This window comes from Mastomys coucha, unplaced genomic scaffold (assembly GCF_008632895.1).
Source record: "Mastomys coucha isolate ucsf_1 unplaced genomic scaffold, UCSF_Mcou_1 pScaffold6, whole genome shotgun sequence".
NCBI classification, from domain to species: domain Eukaryota; kingdom Metazoa; phylum Chordata; class Mammalia; order Rodentia; family Muridae; genus Mastomys; species Mastomys coucha.
Window position 1 is genome coordinate 115,715,113 of NW_022196912.1, and position 13,724 is coordinate 115,728,836.

The window sequence follows — 13,724 nt, forward strand, 5'->3', positions numbered from 1 at the left end:
CCAGTGAACACATCAGAAGGAACTGACACTTTACAGTTAACTGCTATGACCCTCCATAAATAAACAACCCAAAATGATCAAACCATACCAATACTACCTGCTGATAAAGGAGGAAACAATTCTACCAGCAACAGAGCTGGGGACAGGGTATGTGCAGAGCTTATTCTGTCTAAGGAACTACTAACTGCAAACACTTTCAAATTGTGGATTGATCCATTAGAGTCAATGTAGAGCCAGCAATACAACTCAGTGAGGACTTGAATTTGATCTGAGGAACTCACAAGGTGGAGAAAGAACTGACCTTCTAAAGATATTCTGACTTCCACACGTTCACTGTGCCAGGAGCACACTCACACAGTAAATAAATCAATGCTATGTAAAGTCAATTTAATGGATCACCCAGCATATTTTTTCTAACAATCTATTACATGTTACACGGATAATTTTGGGTTTCTCAAACTTTTCAGTTTCTCTCATACAAATACATGCACACAGAGGTCACAATGTAAAAGTATTTTTACTGCAGCTCATGGTCCTTTCATACAGGAATCTCTAAAATGTTGGCCATTTCTAAAACCTACTGAAATATGCCTGAAATGTAATTAAAATGACTTCAAAACTTCCCTCTGATAGGCAAGTAAATAGCTTATAAGTATAATGTTTTCCTAGTGCACAAGGTCCCAGGGTTGATCTCTACCATCCCCTTAAGAAACACTCTGATAACTCACTTCCACTATGGGGAAAATAGTATTTGCTACTGAATCTTTGTTGTGTACTTAGGAGTCTATAAAGAATTAATTACTACTAAATAATTTGAAAATATCTAGTAATTTGGGGAAGAAATTTCTAAATGTCTGAGGAAACTACACATAAACCAAAATACCCTAAAATAAGTATTACTAAGTGGACAAGCTTAGTCTCCTTACAAACAACATAAAAAAAGCACATTTCAGAGGCTCCTCCATCCTCAGCAGTTTTCTACATTCGTCATCCAAACATACCTGTTCTTTTTCTTTCAGTAATTGCTCAAAAGCAAGTGCCTTCTCTCTCATGGAATGGCATTCAAACTCCTTTTCTCGTAACATCATGGAAAACTTCATGTTGGTCTCTTGTAGCGCCTGGTATTCTGTTTCCTTCCCCTTGGATGCTTCTACGATTTTTTCATTTTCCCCTTTTAATTTAGAAATGTCCATTTCTAAAATCAATATTCTCTCCTTCAAATTTGTCACTGCCTGCCTCAAAAGCTCATTTTCATTCACTTTGTTAGCAAAGTTTTCATTTGAAGAATGTAATTGATCACTTTTGGCTTTGATTAAGAGGTCTTTTTCCTTAAGTAGGTTTTGTAAAACCTCTTGTTTCTCCTTTAGCTGCTTAACTTCTGACTCAGTCTGCTCGTGCTCTTTCCTTTCTGCCTCTGAGGAAGCAGCAACGGAGTCAGAGAGCCTGTGATTGTTTTCCTGGAGCGTTCTAATTGTGGCATCTTTTTCCTGCAGTGATTTTCTCAGATCATCTACCTCTTGTTGAAGCAACTGAGAAGACTCATGTGGCTCAGAAGACTGGCTTGCTCTAAGAGGCTCTGCTGCCTGAGAGGTAAGTGATGAGCCAGAGGAGAGCTGGGGTGACATAATATCAAGTTTTCCTAAAAGAAGGTCCTTGGTATTACAAAGCTGCCCTATACTATGCTGAACTTGTGCCAATTCCTGCCCAAAGTTCTTAAGTTTGGTTTCATTCTGCTCATAACTTTGGATCAGGCCTGTGTAGTCCACTTGCAGTTTAGAATTGTTATCACTGTCAACCGAAACTTGTGCCTGAAGTTGGTGAAGTTCTTCCTGGAGCTGGGCAGACTCGTGCTGCATGTTCTGGACAGTGGTCATCACTTGCTGTTTCCACTCCTCCATTTTCTTCACTTGCTGCTTCAGTTTATCCCGCTCCTGTAAGAGTTCCTCAAACTGGTTACTGTTAACCCCTCCAGCCTCACTACCCGTGCCAGACGTCTGCAAGACTGTCAGCAGGGTCTGGCACTTCTGACTCAGTGCATCGATCTCAATGTCCTTTTCTCGAATGATCCGGGATAAATTCTGAATAGTTTCTTTAAACATATCTTGACCACTACTTTCAAATCTAGTGGACATTTTTTTATTCTCATCTTGCAACTTAATAAGGGCTGCTTCTTTGGCACTAATAACATCAATCATCTTATGATATTCTGTTTTTAGCTGGCTGTTTTCCCTCGTCTTCTCATTCAAAACAACCATTACTTTCTCTCTTTCCATAGCATATGCATGCAGCTGCTGCTGAAGGTATACAACGTCCTGTGAGTAGGAAGCCGAGGAAATCCTGGCATGAAGAGCTTGTATCTCCAAGTCTTTCTGCTGGATAATCTGAGTGAGCTTGCCGACCTCATCTTTGGACAGCTGATCTATCTGTTTAGTTAAAGAGATGTTCTTTTCATTCAGAAGCTTAATCTCTAGCTCCCTCTCTTTTATCCCCTTCACTAACCTTTCCGTCTCGGCTTTAGATAGGTCATGCTTTTCACTTCCATTTTCTATATTAAGGCTCTGAACTTTTGTTTCTTGAAAAATATCAGAACTCTCTGTTTGACTGTCCTGTCTTTCTTCATGCAACTGGGTTTTCATTTGCTCAATTGTTTTTTGCAAGTTCTTAATTTCCTCATCTTTTTCTAAAAAGAGCCGTGTGTGTGTGATACTCATTTGTTCATGCTGGTATTTAAACTCATCCATTTCTTTCTTCTGCTCCTGAAGAGACTGGAGTAGTTGTATCTTATTCTGGTTTTGGTCTTCAATCATCTTCTGGTGATGTTTAATTTCTTCTTCCAGGTGATCCTTGATTATGTGTAGCTGAGACAGCTCAGATTCTAGCTCTGTGGTGCTGCCAAGGGTTCTAGGCTCAGGCACGGGCACTACCCGACTCTGCTGCTCCCGAAGTCTCTCCAGCTCCTCTTGCAGGTGGTTGTTCTCTTCTTTCATGGATCCAAGACTTCTATCCTTTTCTTCTATGGTCTGCCTTAAAGTCTCATTTTTCCTTAAGGTCTGAGCACATTTGTCTAATTCCTTCTGCAGTTCTGAACTTTTTTCTTTAAGTTTCACAATACAAATCTCTTTCTCATTTATAAGTTGTGCCAATTGTTTCTGCTCTTCTAAACTAGATGACAAAGTCTCCTTGGTTTGCTTATGATCAGTATCCATTTGCTCAATACTTTTTTTGAGTTCTGTTATTTCAAAGTCTTTTTCTTGATTGAGCTGAATTAAGCGCTCCTGTTCCAGCTGTAAAGCAGAGGAATCTGGGCTGTGTGCGCTGGACAGTCCCTCGACAGTTTGCTTGTACTTCCTCTCTTCTTCCAATAGCCTCTTTTTAGCTCGACACAGCTCTGTTTCTAGCTGTGCCTTTTCCCATTCCAGCATAGCAGTTTTTTCCAGAGAAATCTGGTTGTTGCCAGCAACAGATTCTTCCAACTGATTTCTTACATCTTCACATTCTACAACCAACTTTTCATTTTCTGTTCTAAGATCAAAAGCAACTTGCTTTAAATGTTCATTGAGCTGTTCTATTTCGGAAAGATTTTGCTTTAAGTTTCGAACTTCAGTTTCCCTTTCTTTAAGTAACTCATCCTTCAAGTTACTATTGGAGCCTTGGGTTTGGGACTGAGTTAACTCACTCCTGACTGTGGACAGCTCCTCTTCATTTTGTCTGATGTGTTCCCTCAGTTCATGGTTCTCCTTCTGAATGTCCAAATTACTTTTCTCTGATTTACTTAGCTGATCTACTAAATCTTCTACTTTACCTTCAAGCTTCTGTTTGGTTAACTGTAACTCACTTAGGGCCTGTTCACTGTGAGTTAGCCTTTCTTTCTGTACATTTAACTCTTTAATAATATTCATTTTATCATCCTCAAGTTGATGGGTTCTCTGCTTTTCATCATCTAGCTCTTCTTTCAGTTTCTTGATGACACTATCTCCTTCACTTTGTTGTTTTGATAGCTGATCTTTTATCAAAATCACATGCTGAAAGAAAAATTAATTTACACAGTAACTTTGTGACATTTTCTCATGTTAGGATCTAAAGCAAATTTTATAAAATTTCATATATAATAGAATAATAATCTGATAATTTTAATCTACTCAAAAAAACAACTTTCTATCTCACGATGTCTCATAAAATTATTTACAAAAATTCAATTTTATCTTTTAGGAGTAAAAATCTAAAAATCAAAAAAAATCTAGCTTTTTTAAACATCATACATATTTTGTTTCCAACTTTTAAACATGAGAGCAGGTGTCAATAAATAGCAGCTGGCGGCTGCTGCCTGTCTGTGTATAGAATTCACAAAGCCATGCTAACTTGCTCACATCCCCTAACCCAGAGTTGAATAGCTTCAAATCCAAACATACTGTAGTAACTGGCACTTTAAAGACAAAGGTAAGCCTCTCATTAGATCATAAACACATAAAATATGAAACCACAAAATACTGTCCCTGTCTAAGAGTTGAGCACCCAGACGACTGAAGTGTGCCGCTCAGGCCTTGCACTCATATGGACTGCTCTGTTACCTTAGTAGCTTCTTGGTTCTGCTTGTCCAGTTCTTCTAACTCAGCCATAAGTACTTCATTTTCATGAATACTCTGGTTCAGTTCTTGCTCCTTCACCTCCAGGTCATGTTTTAAGTCATGTACTTGAGAAAACAAATCTAAGTCCCTTGTAGCTGTAGTTTTAATGACTTCGTATTCACTGCTCAGTTTGCAAAGTGATGTCTGAAGTTCTTCCTTAAAGGAAAGAGCACAGAGAAAGCAGCACATACCATCATTCAAGAAGAGACCTCAAAAGATAGAACATACAGACATAAATAAACATACTGGGGCCGTTTCTCCTAAATCCTTTGTACTGGAAAAATGCCCCAGCCTCCGGTCATGGAGGTTTACTTCCAGCTCCAATGAGAACATTTCTACAACTCTGTGCTCACCTTCTAACTCTACCTTCTTTGCAGAGGACCATTCTCAGTCAGAGCCTTTTCTAGTCCCCATCCTCATGCTGACCACACACAATTTTATTAAAAGTCCCCAACCTCCCATCTATTAATTTCCACTAATACCCAGCCAGATTAAATAAAATTGAAAAAGAAATCAGTACTTAATCAGGCTATAAATCTAATTAGAAATTGAAAGGCATCCTTTCTCATTAAAGGAACTTACTAATGATTTGATTCTGCTGAAATACAAAACTTTCTTTTAACTGAAGAATGTACCTCTCTGCTTCCTTTACCTTCTGAGCAAGTAGACCAGGTTTCCTTCTCACAAACCCAACGTTACTTAACACGGACCTATACGTGCACTAATAGTCTACTATGTAATAACGATTTTCTTGAAAACCTATGAAATTATAGTTCTCTAGAACTCAACATCATTTTCCCACAATTACGTATGTTATAAATTTTGTACCAATATAAAGCCACCTTAAATTGAACCTTTCTGGGATCTACTTTGAAAGAATTTCCTTTAAAAAAAAAATCTCAATTTCCTTTAAAAAAAAAAAAAACTAATAATATCATGCAAAAACTATAGGAGAGTATATCACCTTTCTTTTTTTTTTGTTTTTTTTTTTTTTTGTTTTGTTTTGTTTTTTCGAGACAGGGTTTCTCTCTATAGCCCTGGCTGTCCTGGAACTCAACTGTAGACCAGGCTGGCCTCAAACTTAGAAATCAGCCTGCCTCTGCCTCCCAAGTGCTGGGATTAAAGGGGTGCACCACCACCGCCCAGCTCTTTATCACCTTTCTTATTTCCTCCCGATCCAAATGATAATTCTGAGCCAGATGTGGGGGTTAATGCCTGCCACCCCAGTACTTATGGGGCTAGGCAGGGGAACTGCTATAAACCTGAAACCAGCTGAGGCTATATAGAGAATAACAGGACAGGATAGTCTAGGATACACAGTGAGATCTTATCTCAAAAAACAGTAACAAGGGCTGGCGAGATGGCTCAGTGGGTAAGAGCACTGACTGCTCTTCCGAAGGTCCTGAGTTCAGATCCCAGCAACCACATGATGGCTCACAACCACCCGTAATGACACTGGATGCCCTCTTCTGGTTCATCTGAAGACAGCTACAGTGAAGAGGGGCAGGGCCAGAGCGAACAGGGCCAGCAGAGGTCCTGAGTTCAATTCCCAGCAGCCACACACATGACTGCTCATGGCCATCTGTACAGCTACAGTGTACTCATATACATAAAATAAATAAAATAAATCTTTAAAAGAAAAAAACAGTAACGAAAAGGAGGATGATGGGGAGAGACAGCCCAGCAGGTAAGGGGCCTCACTCTTACAGAGGACTCAAGCTTGGTTCCCAATACCACAACAGCCTGTAACTAGAGTCTCAAGGCATCTGATGTCTTTGGCCTCAATGGGCACCAAACATGCATGTAGTACACAAACTACATATACAGGCAAGACACTTATACACATAAAACAAAAAATATGTAAATTGTAAAAAAGGAAGAAAGAAAAGGGAGAACCTAAAATTTTGGAAAATCTTCCTAAAGTTATTTGTCCATTTAGAAGAACCACAAATAATTTTTTTTCAGGTTGATCAGAAGAGCACAGACACATCTGGCATTGCTAAGTGGATAAAAACACAGTTCAGGGAAGCATTACAGTGAATACTAACATCACAAGGAAGGAAACGGTTATCAGAAAAGTCAGCAGGTCCTTCAGCATATGTGAAGAGGTCTACAACCTCAAAGTGTACTTGAGCCAGTTAGACAAAGAGCAGGACTCGGTGGGAACAAAACCAGAAGTCGCACGTACACAGTAATAAAGACAGCAACAGTGAGTCACTGCTGCCATTCCATAAACAGAACAAATGTCATGAAAGATCTCTCACCATGTCCAGGGCTGTACACAAACAACTTAGAAAGGCCTATCATGTCTCTCAGAGTACTGCTTATATGCTGATGTGAAAAGAAGCTGAAACTAAAATGTTTAGAGATATTAAAACAGTGTATGTAGTATGGTGACACTGGTATTTTTTAAGGATACATATGTAATGCCAGACATATTAACATATATTAAATATTAATAATGTAATTAATATTTAACATATGTAATGCCAGACATATTAACATATATTAAATATTAATAATATAATTAATATTTTCTATATAACATAGAAAAGTATTCTAGGAATTTTTAACACAGATTATAAAAATCTGTGAAAGAGGCCATGTAACAAAGGCATAAGTTTTCAGCATGTATTACTGAATGCATTCACCCATAAATACTTATTACTTTAAAAAATTCACAATTTAAACTGAGTTCAAATTCTAGTCTTTAACTCAATTTCTAGCTACCTCTATCAAAGTACCCGTCATTGATAAGAAATTAATTCCCAGAGACACAAACATAATGCTTCTCCCTACCAGTGTATCATAACACTCTATTCCATCTTTGCTACTAACATATACAAAAAGGATTCCATTTCTAACAGCAAAACTACCCTCCTTTACTGCTCACCAATATTTGTATTCCTACTACATAATGGCTCTCCGCCTACCTGTGTAGGTGCTGCTGTAGGGACTCCATCAGAAACCATTTCCTTCCTGCTCATATCTGTACGCCATGGCTTCTGTTTACACACACACTCTGGCCAGCCTCTCATACTCTGAACCTTGCCCAGCTACTCCAACCTGGCCTGGCAAGCATATCAATGAGCTCAGACTGGTTCTGAGGACTCTATCACTACACATTCCACTGTCCTAGAAACCGACCCTTGGTTGTGACCTATGTCACATACCATTGTAATTCCACCCCATTTTAACAGCACCTACCTTTTCTTGACTCAATAAAGACTTCTCTTTTTCTAAAGTTTGGACACACATCCGAAGTTTCTGATTATCTTCAGCAAGATTGGTATCCTATGAAAATGTTAAAGTATTTTCAGATAACAGAATTTTCAATTTACAAGAAAGCAATCTGGTTACATAATTGTGCAATTCTACTCAGTATATCTCTAGTAGCATCTAAAGATTAAAATAATTCAGTTGGACAGTTTAGAATCAGTTCATCATTTTAGACATTCTTATAGAGTATTTATTACATTAAAAATTAAAGCCAGGTAGTGGCAGACACCTTTGATCCCAGCACTCAGGAGGCCCCAGGCAAGCAGATCTCTATGACTTTCAGTGGCCAGCCTGGTCTAGAGCCTGTCCTACAGTTTTAGGATAGCAAAACCTACACAGTAAAATCCCATCTCAAAAAAATAAAAACAAAACAAAACAAAAAACAAAAACAAATCAATATGTGTTTACAAAGTAATTTGAACTAATATACAAGGGTTTGGTAATGACTCAGCAAGTAAAGGCACGTGCTGTGCAAACCTGGCAATCATGTTCAATAGCAGGAACCCATGTAAAGTTGGAAGGAACCTCCACACGTGTACACACACATACACACACACACACACAGACACACACACACACACACGAACACATAAAACATAAAACAAAAACCCTTTGAATTTTTTATGGAACATCTGATATAGCATCTGGTTACTGTCTATACTGTTAAATCGCTCTGCAACAATATACCTTTACCAATTACATAGCAAACATATCAATTTACAATGCAAAAACTTGCTATTAGTAAATGAGCACAATGTCACTAAAGTTCCTAGGATAAATTTACAGGAATTTGTGAGAAAACAAAATATAAACAAACACAACGAATCAAAACTCTCTTAGTAAAATAATGCCCAGCACTCTCTCCCATAACAAGAAGTTACCTGGTTTAAACTACTTAGTCTCATTATTTCATTTTCAGCATCTGTAAAAACAATGAATGAGTCTGACATTACTTAGAATATTTGAATGATTGCCTCCCACAATTAAACTAAGAGGTGCAGTAAACAAAGTATATTTATAGATACAACTAGCAACCAGGTTGACAGTTTGAAATAAAACACACTTCTGCCATTCTCTATTTCTATTATGACTGTAACAAGTAAGTTATAAGCTTAAAACCATGCAAAAGTCCAATGCTTTAGGAAAGCGTAAGAATTATCACTGTGCTCTGGATGAGTGTTAATTTACTATCCTGATAAAAATAGTATCAGTTATGTTTCAAAATACAACCCATTAGTTTGAATAGTATAAGGTCTACGATTGTTATTTAAAACAAAACAAACAAAAATCCAACCAACAAAAAAAAAAGCCTTGAAAAGCAATAAATAAAAATTTATACCATAACAGTATAATTATCTAATCACTTTACCTAAAGTGATTTAGTAATAATGTACTACATATAGATCCATAGAGAAAAAAGGTTCTGGAAGAGGAAGCCAGAGACAAAATAAGATGAGAGCAGCTGAAGCAATTCATTTACCACTCATTCCAAGACAACTGAGCATTTATGACAAAGCCAGTGCTAGACAAAGAGAGAAAACTTCACTTTTTGCTCTCTATGAGCTTACACTTCAGAATAAAATTGTGGTAGAAACAAGTAAACAATGATTGCCTACAGTGTAAAATAGCAAGCATGACCACTCTGAGGGCAAGAAGGGCAAGCATCTAGTCCTGACTGGGTGAAACAAAGAGGCCCTGCAAGAGGCAACGCAGGTCCTCCTCCTCTTCCTCGGTACAGGTAAGACCTCCAATGGGTCAATGTAATACTAGCTGGCCAAAGAAAAACTAGGAACACTGTCCAGACAATGCAGCAAATACTATGGAGAAAGAACCAGGACAGTACTGACAAAAGGAACCACAGAGTCCATTGCGGCTAAAGGGACAAAGCTGGGCGATGGGAATAAACTGAGGAAGTAAATACAGACCAGAAGACAAGAGGTATCATGTCTAACAAAGCTCAGATTTCATCAAGTTCCCATAAAGCCATATAAAGTAGAGGCTTTGCATTTCTAAAAATTTATTCTAGCTCCATAATAGAAAGAAAAAGATAAGCTGAAGAATAACAGAAACCAAAGAATAAACAACCGATACTGTTCTAACACTCACATGGGAACAGATGCTGTTCAAAAGGAAAGTCTGAGGATGACAGTAACTCAGAGAGCCCGCACAACTACTCCATCCCTACAAGGAAGATAATATTATTGCCTAGCCCAACCTTCTTGTTTTGTAAAGAGTGATTTGCATGTGTGAGTGTATCTGTGCGCTTGTTCACAGGCCAAGAGAGGGTGTTTTGTATTTCTTCCTCTGTCACTCTCCACCTATCTAGTAGTCTTTCAAGGCAGGGTCTCTTCCTACACCTGACTTGTTTCTAGGCCAGGATGGTAGCCAGCAATCCTCCTGTTCCCATCCCCTCAAAGCTCAGGTTATGGTTCACACCGGATGTTCAGGTTGATATTTGGATGATGGGATCCAAAGCCTCATCCTCATAATTGTTCAGCAAGCACTTGTAACAACTGAATCACCTCTCCAGGCCCACCTCTGTTATTCTTAACCAATTTTCTGCTTACTCCATTAAGAGATCTGTAACAAAGCTGGGCGGTGGTGGCACACGCCTTTAATCCTAGCACTTGGGAGGCAGAGGCAGGTGGATTTCCTAGTTCGAGGCCAGCCTGGTCTACAGAGTGAGTACCAGGACAGCCAGGGCTACAGAGAGAAACCCTGTCTCGAAAAACCAAAAAAAAAAAAAAAAAAAGAGATCTGTAACAGTTAATGCAGAAAATAAGCAGTTATTCCCTGACTGAAGTAATTCTATGGTTATAGAAATGGGAAAGACGGAAGGACTAGGAGAGAGGCTCTATTGGTAACCAAACTCAAGGGGCTCAGTCAATATGGTAAGAAAACACACTTAAAAATGAGCTACTTGTGAGTCCAGAGGGGGTCCCCCACTGAACTGCCCTCTCTTTACTCAAGTGGCAGCTCCCAGTCCTGAAGCACTTAAGAAACCCTGATCCTTGGGGTTGCAATCCTGAATATCACTCACATAGGAAGAAATCAAGGAACTAAAAACTACAGAGCATGGTTGACTTCTAGAATTCTGCTTCCCAAAGATTAGGGGGAAGGACTGCAAGGAAGGGAGAGGAGAAGAGAAGATAATCTTAATTTAATTTAATTTTAGGGTGAAAATCCATGTTATATATAGATTTGGCCATTCAGGTCAGGAGCTCATGATAGACTGGCATGTAGGACACAGATACGGGTGTTCACAAGCACACAGAACTGGACACTTTCAGAGCAGGAATCAATGAGTTCCTACAGAGTTTATACTAAAGGGACAAAGTGCACAGTAAAATGCACCTTTTCAGCTGAGGAGCTCCCTCCCCCTATTTTCCTGCTATGAATGAATACTGGGCTTTGTCTATTTCCTTTAATCTTCATTTTTTGTGTACTAAGTATCAGCTGGAGCCCCAAAGACTACCTATACTCCTATCACTCAAGCCTTTGCTTCTATTACAGATCACTTCAATGCATAACAATGCACTGTTGCTGATGCAAGGTTACATTCCCTAATGGAAGAGTCTGGGCTCTGATTAGTTACAGACGATATTCAATTCTGTCTACATTAAAGAAACAGACCAACACCTATGAACAACAATGGCTATACCCACAATCTCTTCTCAGCAGTCTACCTGGCTCTCTGAATCACTAACTTGTATGTAAACACATACGAGTATAAGGAAAGGAGGCCGAGAGACACTAGCAGACAAGTATTGGGTGCTGAATCCGAAGCCCACAATTATACTCTAATTACATAATCGTTTCCATAAACTTTGCAATTACTCAAGTGTTTGTCTCTAAAAAGACCTAGTATGCCAAGAAACACCAATGTAAGTTCCAAACATTTTATACCAGTCAAGGCTTGCTGTAATCTCAAGACCTCAGCGCCTGAGGTGCTGTGTGAGAGGATCCTCCCGTCCTCTGTCCCAGCATCACTCTGCCTCAGAGCACTCTGCTGGGCTTCACTGTGTTCCAGCTTCAAGCGCTCACACTGCTCAGTTATCTGTCTCTTTTCCACTTCCAGCCGCTCTTGTTCTTCTTTCCAGACTTCCCGGTCTTGTTCTGCAGAAGACAATCTTTTATGTATCTCCTTTATTTTATTCTCGAGGTCTTCGATTTTTTTGGTAGATTCTACTTTTTCCAACTGTAAGATCTGAATAGTGTTTTGCATCTCATATACTTTAGAGTGATCAGTTACCGTAACTCCTGAGCCACCTAAAACATTAAAAGAACAAGAGGAATCAAATGTTATATTCCAAAACATAAATTGCTTGCTATATATAATATAGACTTAAGAGTGTTTAGAACTTGGACAACTTAAAAAGTAAAATTACTTTAATTTTAAATAAAAAGTCAAATACTTCATTTGAACTACTAAAGTCTATATATTTGAGTTTGAAACAAGGTGAAAATATTTCTTTCTTTTTTTTTTTTGCTGTAGTGTCATCAGCAAACAATGCAGAGCAATCTACGAACTTATTTATATAAGTGCCAAGGGTTTTTCATGTTTATAGACCCATGAAGCCACGGCATCGCTACAAACTTAGCCGTGAATAGAATGAGTCACTTTTTATTCCATGGAACTTGGCCTACATTTACAAAAGTATTCTGATCTATAAATTGTCTAAGGTTTGTCACTTAAGAATGTCATCTAATCTGTGACGTTAGTAAACTCTATAACCTTGCTGTAACAGATTTTCCAGTTCTTCAATTCGCTCTTCATAGTCACTTAACTCCTCTCGATGCCGACGACTTATCTCTGTCAGTTTCTGTTGATGAGCATTCTGCAATACTGACATTTCATGCTGATGATCATCAATTTCTTGACTTCTGTTCTGTTTAAGTTCCTTAAAAAACAGGAACAAATTTAAGAATGTACATGATCAATAAATAATCCAAAAAAAGTGTTTTATTTCACTGTTTAAAAGTTTGTATTATTAAAATTGACTATCTGAACATATTAAAGCTGAAAAGCATTCAACCACAGTCTCCAAATAAGGACAATTCTGATGGGTCCAGGCCTCCTTAGAGTTAAAAAAGTTGTTCTATTTTTAGTGAGGAAACATCAAGAACACAATGGAACAAAACGTGGGTAAAATAATCCCTTATATCTGAGGCCAAGAACATCATCTTTTCTTTAGGACATATTCCTTCACTACTAGAGCCAAGAATCTGCCTCTGTTTTGTTGTTTTGAGTCAGATCTTTCTTGTTACATAGCTCTGGTTGGTCAGGAACTCAGTGCATAGCCCAGGCTTGCCTTGACATTGTGATCCCTCCTGCCACAGCCTCCCTAGGGCTTAGGTTACAGGTGCATAAAGTCACATCCAGCTTTCCGGCTAGATCTATCTTAGATCTTGAAATCAGTGGGGTCACTGCAAACATCTGGTAATAGCACAGCTAGTCGTGTTCTTGTTCTTTGGTATCCAGTCCACATTTCCAGCAGAGCCCTGGTGTTAGATGCTGCGTTATCTTGTTAAGTCCTGCCATCTAAACTGTTCTAACAGACTCATCCATACAGGTTTTCCTTGTGCTGCTCCTCTCTTGCTCAATCATCCTTCTGTAGTTCTGACTCAAAACTGCCAAGAGCAGTGTCTTTACCTATGCTAATAAACATCTCTCCAGGTCCTGATCTACACTTGTAATGTAGCTTTAAGCCAAAACGAAAAGTTCTATACATGACTATAATTTAAAACAATTCTTGCCATTATAAATATATGTAACCAAGACTTTTCTCATGAAAGAAATTTGACAAAAAAAAAAAAAAA

The 13,724-nt window shown here is 38.5% G+C and overlaps 1 protein-coding gene across 2 annotated transcripts in view; it reads right to left on the reverse strand.

Annotated features, from left to right (window-relative positions):
* Trip11 (thyroid hormone receptor interactor 11) overlaps window positions 1-13,724 on the reverse strand; it is a 71,512-nt gene that overhangs the window by 42,231 nt on the left and 15,557 nt on the right. For both annotated transcript variants that reach the window (XM_031357806.1, XM_031357807.1), the window contains exons 6-11: window positions 12,640-12,805; window positions 11,811-12,173; window positions 8,786-8,826; window positions 7,833-7,919; window positions 4,569-4,781; window positions 1,002-4,022 (exon numbers count right to left, since the gene is read on the reverse strand). In XM_031357806.1, the coding sequence (XP_031213666.1) occupies window positions 1,002-4,022; window positions 4,569-4,781; window positions 7,833-7,919; window positions 8,786-8,826; window positions 11,811-12,173; window positions 12,640-12,805 (3,891 nt within the window). The remainder of the gene's footprint in view (window positions 1-1,001; window positions 4,023-4,568; window positions 4,782-7,832; window positions 7,920-8,785; window positions 8,827-11,810; window positions 12,174-12,639; window positions 12,806-13,724) is intronic.